The following is an 8,396-nucleotide window of genomic DNA, read 5'->3' on the forward strand; positions in this document are numbered from 1 at the left end:
CTGTAGCTTGGTATATAGCGTAACATTTCTCCCAATTGCTTTATCCCACTACATCCAGTTAAAAATTCAACATGAGTTTCACTTTGTGGGTTGATATTTGTGTATGATCAAGACAAGCAGAAGTACTGTAAAAGTCTTTTATTCAACATTTTGTTTCAAGGCTTAGGGGAGGGGGTTAACCAAGGGCAGCATACTCGGGGAGGTCTCTACTTTGTAAAGTCCATTTGAGGGCAAGAAAATTTATAATAAAAATGTTGGCCTTCTACATTGAATTTGGCTGCCAAAACTTTCGATAAAGTGTGTATCCAATGTAACACTTCCATTACTTCTACAATTTACTGATCAAACTATCTTCAAGAGAAAAAAAAAAGAAGTCAGCCCTTTCGTATTTTCCTCCAAAGTCATATAAGTAGCAGAAGTAAAGAAAACGGTTTGTTTTTAAGACTGCAGTCTTCTGTGTCCGGTGGAGAGTGTCAACAAGCTGTACCTCAGCATCAGATGTCAGCAAATTTTGATGAAAGTTTGCATCAGTCCCGTCCACATAAACAATGTACATATGACGATTTTGTGACTTGAAAAACATGAACCAGGAGACGGGAGAATTTGCTCTCCCTGGAATCCCACCTTCTCTTCTTCTAGGTCAGCTGTAGCGTGTAAAGAAAGACATGGGGGTTGCTATGGTCCAGAGTTAAGAAACAAAATTGGCATTCTGTGCTTGACTGGCCGACAGGGCTGACTTTCTGGCTGATGGAGGAAAAGTTCTCGAGGATAATGGGTGGAAAAAAGCGACTAGACCGTCATGAAGAGACTAGGACTTCTTGGAGTCCTGTGTGTTGCGTTTCTTGAGGTCACTCAGGTCCACTGGTGTGAAAGCTGCAAGAGCAGACAGAAATAAGTTCTTGATTTAATCATTTAGTTTCATAATAAAATAGTATCCACTTTACTTTTAAGTTGCACTGTAACTTACAATGTAGGTTAGGATTTGGGTTATTCTCCACATACGCCTGTGGTCCACGGTCATTGCGTTCAATATTTTGTGTTGATCTGATGTCTCTAAGCACACACTGCCAGGCTGTGAAAGAGGAAAGACAACAATGCTTTTGTTACATTTATGAAATGTTATTCTACTCTGCAGACATGTTAGTAAAGACACACCAAGACAGATTGAAGTGCAGACTAGCTTACTGAGAATATCAACCAAATTAAGGTTTGATGACTGCTGTTAAAATGCCTGATATCACTGCATCTGTGACAGCACGCTGGCATTTACTTGCAAAATCATTCTTCAGCACTTTTCTTAGTAAGCCTTTAAAGAACAGTACATTAATTTAAAGAGGATGAATTAAGTTGGCCAGCTGAGATACTGTAGCATTACTTGTACTTTAAGTATTGATGGTTGACGTGATTATTTAGCGGCAATCGAAACTAATCTGTGGTCATGAGCACTACACTCTCAGTCACTTTCCAAGTACCTCGTTTACAGATCCTAGAGACAACCTGGGGGGTTTTTGACTTCTGGTGTTCTCCCTTTTTTCCTGCTATTCTACTTATATAACAGGTAGTGGAATGATATGAGATCAAGAAGAAAGAGATACAAATGTTTTATGTAGCCTAAATACGGAATGTAAACATAAGTAATGTTTGTTTACAGGAAACCTCCACAGGGAACATAATTCAGTTTTAGTCCTGAGAGGTAAATTATTCTGATCAGAGATAAAATGCTTTGATTATTCTAAAATACATTTCAACAGGACACACTTACTGTCATGTATAAAGCGCACATTTTCCTCATGTGCTGGGGTGAAAAGCTCCCCACTGTTAGTAGGGGATCGGGGGCTTGAAGTCCGCTTGTAACTATTCACCATTCTGGGAGCAGATGAGCTTCACAAACATGGAAACAGCAAAATTAGCAGTATACACAGACATTACAGACATGTTATTGTTTACTGTAAACTAAACTTCAAATAAGACTATTCTGTTCCTCAAGCCTAAAGACCTTCATATTTGACAATATGTCTAATTTAATGATCTCTGTCCCTGGCCTATTTGTATTTGAGATGTAACAATGAACTTGTTACAGACCTGGTCATTCTGTTTGCAGTCTGTACTCGCTCCTCGCTCCTCTATGGTGAGTGGAATGGAAGATAACAAAGGTTCAGAGGTCCTCAGCTGAATTCTAACAATAAACAACAGTGTCAACTACAGCATCCCTACTTCATCTGAGAAGTCAATTTCTAAATGAGATATAACAGGACAACATATACATCAAAGTTAACAGAAACAGTAACATAGTGACACTGCTGGATTTAAGACTTAAATTCACCAGCTATTTCCTCGTCACTACCAGTAAACTACAATATCGAAAGAGTTCTGACTTATCAAGTAACATAAATAGCAATACGAGTGTGATAACACATACTATATAACGTTATCTAACTTTTATGCAGCTATGGTACCTTGTGTTTCTGGAAGAAATGATCGAATATTGACGCTAGCTAGCCACGGGGCTTTTGTTTACGTTTGTACTCCAGTAGCTTCAATGGGGATAGCAGCAAGCTACAGAACCAAACCCAGCACGTTAACCAATGAAACCGGTCTGATTATAAATAAAGAGTAAATAATATCTGCAAAACCGTTTCGGCTTTTCGGACTCGTGTCCACCTATAGCAACCTCCTAAGGACAGCTAACTATAGATTTGCTGACATAATAATTTTTGCTAACTTTAGCCAACTAGCTAGCTAGCTAGCTGGTGATTTACATTGTCTTGTCGTAATGTTAGCTTCAATAAGCTAATATATTGCGGGCGTTTTAAATATTTATTAGAAAGACGCTTGGCGCAGTAATATATTTTTGAAGACGTCCAGTTAAGGGAACACTGTTTAAATAATCGACAAACCTTTTTATGGCCCTTCCTTTTGATTTCTTTATTCAGAGACTGTACGCCGTTAGACCTGGCTAAAACGTTGCCAATGCCAACAAATCATTTCCGGGAAAAGACACGGAAGTGAAAGAGCTCGCTTGTAAAATACGTGTAATGTGACAGATGATAATAATAATAATAATAATAATAATAATAACAATAATAATAAAATAATAGTCAACTTACCACACAAAGACAAACTACCTAAAAGAGAAGGTAGTCCTTAGCTAAGTGTATTACTTATTTTTGAAAATAAATAAATTGAAAGAGTACTCTAGGTGATTTTTTTCCCCCATAGACTTTCTGACTACTTTCCGTAAATAATCTGTAGCTATTGCAACATTATGGTTATTTTTTTTTCTTTTTACAGTTGCTGTATTTCTTTTTTCCAATCATCTCAGGATGCCTCATTGCAGCCATTTCCAAGCAAAAACATCCAGTAGTTCAAGCTTCTCAAATGTGAGGATTTAATGCTTTTCTTGCTTACATATCACAGTAAATTGAATATCTTTTACTTGTTGGTTGGAAAAAACTGACTATTTGGATTTGGTCCCTTACGGGGGCGGTTCTTGGGGGGGGGCAACAGGAGCCAATGACAGTGTAACACTGAGCTTGGACCCCCTTATGCCATGTATCCCATGTAGTTAACAATGCTGAACAAAAACATGGCTACAAAGCTAAAGTTTGAAGTGATGCTAACAAAACGCTGATGTGTTCTTTCTATGATTCTTTCAATACACTCCAGTCATCCTAAACAGAATACACAGCACAGACTCTACACAGACTATTTATAAAAGATTCCTTTATTTAAGAAAACGTACAAAAATAATTGTTGAAGAGAAAATGATAAGACTTTCATTGCTGACAATCACATTTCTACTAAAGGAAAAAAAACAGCAATACAGTACAGAAAAATACAGCGACAGTAAAGGTGCACGTACAGCATCAAGTTCATGTTTTTGTGATTTCTGACCATAAACCAAAAATCAATTTCTAATTTGTTTGATCCTCTCCCTGCCCAGCAGTGAGGATACATAACTCAGTCTTTAAAACACAAACATCTCAGCCATAAGTCACTGTTGTAAAATCAATATATAATATAATTATAGTTTGAAAAAATACAGTCTGCAAAGTGCAACAAACAACTTACAAAGTGACTGTTAAACACATTTGACAAAACTGAGAGGCCTATGAGGATAAAATGAGCCTACGTTCTAATTCAGTTACACATTGCTGGTGTTGCATTACATAAGCTGAGAGTGAGTACGGGGAGATATTTGCAGAATAGGCGCTGGCAGTATGATACATACACAAATGCACAAAAATTAAATAACCACCAGAAAGAGACGTATAGCAAAATAGAGTATTTTTTATGGCTATAATTTAAAAAATAATGTTATTTGGGCCTCACTTTGGAAACTAACAAAAGAACCACTTGTGGTCCTCACAAGTTTGTTGGTATTGTATACTGTTAAGCATTCTTAGTTTCTTTTTCGTGTGGCTCATCGTTCGGTCTCAGGGCAGATTGGGGCCCGCTCACACACAGCCTGCTTCAAACAGTTTGAGCAGGTCTTTGCAGTCCGGGTCGATGAGGTCCGCAGGCTTCTCTCCACTCTCGTTCTCGGCTTCTGTGCTGGCTCCCATCGCTAGCAGGTAACTGAGAGAGGCATGAAACACAACATTATTAGATATCTCCTGTGTGTCTTTTTAATGTCGTACATATCTGCTGACTTTGTCTAAGTGAGGTCAATAGGTCACCTTGTCAATAGGTGACCTTGTCTTCCTCTTCAAGGATATTTGAACATCTATATATTCTATAGAAAACTTGCAAGTTACAATGACATCCATCAGTTACATATTTAAATTATTTTGCTTTAGAAAGATCAACAGCAGATGCCAAATTCATTCATGTTTTTTTCTGTGTGTGATCAGAGTGCTAAAACATGTTAAGTCAACACTGAAAGGTCAAAGGGTCATGTGTTACCGAGCAATTTCTGGGTAGCCGTCACTGCAGGCCATGTGAAGCGGCGTCCAGCCGTCTTCGTCTCTCTGGTGAACATCAGCGCCATATTTCATCAGCAGCTTCACCACCTCCAGGTTGCCTGTTAGCACGGCTTCATGTAGCGCCGCCATACCTGCACACAAGACTTTATCAGTGCTCTGCAGCAGCCATGCAGTCTTAATCCTTATTGGCTGACATTATTCGGAAATGTGTCAAAGCAATGCTCACCTGAGTGGAAGAGCGTATCCACGCGAACCTTCCTCGCCCTCATGAACCGACCGATTTGCTCCATATCTCCTCGCCTTACGATATCCTGGAAGACGATGTCATTGGGGAAGTGCACAGTCCTCTTTGCAGGTGTGACAGGTATCACAGGCGCAGGTCTTTCCTGTGCTTGTGTGCTCCGTGTTGAGCTGTACCGCGACCCTTTGCTGTATGAAGGGATGTACGTCGACGCGGGCTTGTAGGTGGATGTGTAATGTGTCGGCGTGTAATGTGTGGTGCTGTACTGTGTCGGGGTGTACTTGGTCGTAGAGGAGTATGTGGGTGTGTAGTGCGTTGGCGTGTAATGAGAAGGGGTGTACAATGTTGGTGTGTGGTATGTCGGTGTGTACTGCGAACTGCGTGTGTACGAAGACACTGGTACGTGGTAGTTGTACTTCATCCCTGCTGAGGTGGTGGCTTTGCCTCCCCCTTTGCTGTCAGCCCAGGAGGAGGGAAGTGAGAAGTCCAAGATCCAACAAAATCCAACAAAAGAGCAGTATCCTTCACTCTTAGTCCTTTTCTTCCTCCCTTTGCTTCCTTATTATCCTTTAAATTCCCACCTGGAGTATCTTCTGCTTCTACTGTGATCCAATCCACTTCTTCTAGCTGGTATGGTCCTCCGTTTCTCGCCTGCTGTGACTTTCGCAAACTAGCAACTATTTTTCGCACAGTGTGTTTGCCTTTGCACAGAACCGTTGTCTGACGCACAGAGTGCGAGAGGACTCCTATATACCCTCTGTGGGGCTATTTTAGGGGCCTGGGATCCAGTGACTTCAGTTTAGAAATGAGTGGCCCTTGTGCGGCTCCTCCCTCTGTGCAGTCACAAGCCCAATGACACTGTACACACCCCTAGATCATAAAAAATGTTGACAACCAAAGTGTTCCCTCTGGGTACAGCTTGAGAAACGTATCCTCTTAAATAAACATTTAGACAACTATTCATCATATCAGAGATGGATCTTGCCAGGAGGGGATATGCGTAGGAGGCTTGGAGGGCAGTTCTTTCCCTGGTTTGGGCAGTCACAGGCTGTTGTATTTCACTTTTCTGTGATTCATGTTTTGGTGCTGACACACACGTATTACAGGTCAAGCAGCAATAGCACATGATTTAATTTTAGCATGTGATGTTGACATGTCTACTTAGGTCATGATGCAGCAATTAATCATAGTTAGAGAAAATTACTCATTTAAAAACGATAAACACAATTTATTCTATTACAGTAAAGATTGAATAAGAATCTGTTTGTCTTGATTCTTGTGTTTTTGCCTTTTTCGTCCATGTTCCTTCTCGTGTTCCCCGTTAACCTGCAGGTCAGTCATGTGACACTTCATGCTTGCCCTTTTCATCACAACTAGATACACTCATAACATTCCCGCCCCCCGCTGAGGACGTTATGCATGGGAGTGTGGTCATGACCAACTGAGGGGGAAAAGCCACTAAAACTGAGACGTAACCTCTCCTCTCAAATGCCACTGAAAAGTCACATGGTCACCACAAACGCAGCTATTTTGTCACTGAACTTTTGCCTTTCTAAATACAACTGATACACACAGAGGGAAAATTTAGCATTTCTCATAAACACAAAGAACACAGGCTTTATATTTTTATCTCTGAGTGTCATGTGGTACGTGTGAATAGTGCTGCAACATTGTACTTGTGGCACCAGCTGTCCCCAGACAGACTTCGAGGATGGGCGAAGCTGGATAGAACTAGTTCACAAACCCTTTGGAAGAGGCCTTGGGTATTTCACAGACGCTGCCAAAAGGGAATAGTGTAGCCGCTACCCTCAGGTTTTTGTTTCTCATCACTAGTCCAGCCTCTTAAAGTATGACCTTGCTTCAGAACTTGATCTCCTCTGTTTTAATCTGCAGATATTCTAATGTGTTGTTGTGTGTTCGACAGATTTTAAAATAATTTTGGATGGTTACAATCAAAGTAATTCCAAGTATAATGCTAGCAGAGCTTTGAATGTACTATTCTGGACATCTCCCCTGGTGGTAGTACCCATTTCTCAGTAAGGTCGCCATGATTTCAAGTCATGTCTGCTTAACATTACAGGTGTTCCACAGGGCTCCATTCTTGGTCCTCATTTATTCAGCATATTAATATTATCTCTGCTACGCCAAACTGTTATGTACTTTTTTACACAGATGACGCTATTTTATATACTCTCAATCTGTTTATGATACGTTACAGACCTCTTTCACCAAACCAAAGCTTATACTTCTCTTTTAAATGTTCACAAGCACAGGTGAGAAAACTTTCTGGTTTTATGCCCCTAAACTATGTAACTCACTGCCTCTCGATATCAAAACAGCAAGCTCTGTCTCTATTTTTAAAAGGAAATTAAACACTTTTCTTTTTAATCTGGCTTTTAATTTGGAGTAGTTTTATAGCCAAAGTTCTTATCATTGTTTTATACAAAGTTTTATCTCTGGTATTTATTTTGTCTTAAACTTTTTATGGTTTTTAATTTTACTTTCTACTTCCTTGTTTTAGTCTTTTAAAATTGTATTTGTTGTTTTCAATTTCTGTTGTATTTTTCTGTTTGTTCCTTTTTGAAGCATGTTGGGTTGCATACTTGTATGTATGAAAGGTGCTATATAAATAAAGTTGAGTTGAGTTGAGCTGAGCTGAGTTGAGTTCATGCCAGACCAAATGAAAGGTACTCCCTGGGTGACCTACTAGTATCCAGTATCTCATCAGGCTTCTTAAAATGAAACTGTTGAATGTTATAAGTACTTGGAACTCAGCGAGACTGTTTTAAATAAAGGATTTTAATTCTTTTAAATTCAGTTGACATAGCTTAGCAGTTAATATGTGCGCCCCATACACAGTCCTCGATGCGGCACCCCAGGGTTCGACTCCCACCCTCGGCCCTTTGCCGCATCATCGCCCATTCTCTCTTCCCCTGTTTTCAACACTACCCACTGTCCTCTCTCTATCAATAAAGACATCAAAAGGCTCACTCATATCATTTATCAGGGCGTCTGCTCACTTCTTCTTCATGTGTCATACGACGGCTGCTTGACAAACACTTAAATTACAGAGAACATGCAAACATGTTGAGAACACACTACAATATCAAGCATTATTTAAGACTGTGTTATGTCATTTACTTCCAGTTTGAAATGTTACACAACCACAGGAGGGAGATCATGTGACTCAGATCATCCGAGCAGGAAATGATAAATTAATTTGTGTTGTG

The 8,396-nt window shown here is 39.9% G+C and overlaps 2 protein-coding genes across 3 annotated transcripts; both read right to left on the bottom strand.

Annotated features, from left to right (window-relative positions):
* Positions 1–123: 123 nt before the first annotated feature.
* On the bottom strand, positions 124–2,987 carry mcrip1 (MAPK regulated corepressor interacting protein 1). 2 transcript variants are annotated; one of them, XM_069676237.1, is made up of 5 exons: positions 2,898–2,987; positions 2,083–2,176; positions 1,763–1,881; positions 968–1,072; positions 124–873 (listed from the first exon to the last, which is right to left on the bottom strand). In XM_069676237.1, the coding sequence occupies exons 2-5, from the start codon at positions 2,088–2,090 to the stop codon at positions 809–811; spliced, it is 297 nt and encodes a 98-aa protein (XP_069532338.1). In that variant the 5' UTR covers positions 2,091–2,176; positions 2,898–2,987; the 3' UTR covers positions 124–808. The 2 variants fall into 2 exon arrangements, with proteins under 2 accessions (XP_069532338.1, XP_069532339.1); XM_069676238.1 differs by having other exon boundaries at positions 2,083–2,123; positions 2,898–2,977.
* An 815-nt stretch (positions 2,988–3,802) lies between these two features.
* Positions 3,803–5,867, bottom strand: ppp1r27a (protein phosphatase 1, regulatory subunit 27a). The gene is made up of 3 exons (XM_069676293.1): positions 5,152–5,867; positions 4,906–5,056; positions 3,803–4,578 (listed from the first exon to the last, which is right to left on the bottom strand). Exons 1-3 carry the CDS (start codon positions 5,585–5,587, stop codon positions 4,458–4,460), a joined length of 708 nt encoding a protein of 235 aa, XP_069532394.1. The 5' UTR covers positions 5,588–5,867; the 3' UTR covers positions 3,803–4,457.
* Positions 5,868–8,396: the final 2,529 nt, after the last annotated feature.

The sequence above is a fragment of the Semicossyphus pulcher genome, unplaced genomic scaffold, assembly GCF_022749685.1.
Source record: "Semicossyphus pulcher isolate SPU_LCO1_2020_fin unplaced genomic scaffold, fSemPul1.0.p SCAF_25, whole genome shotgun sequence".
Classification (NCBI taxonomy): domain Eukaryota; kingdom Metazoa; phylum Chordata; class Actinopteri; order Labriformes; family Labridae; genus Semicossyphus; species Semicossyphus pulcher.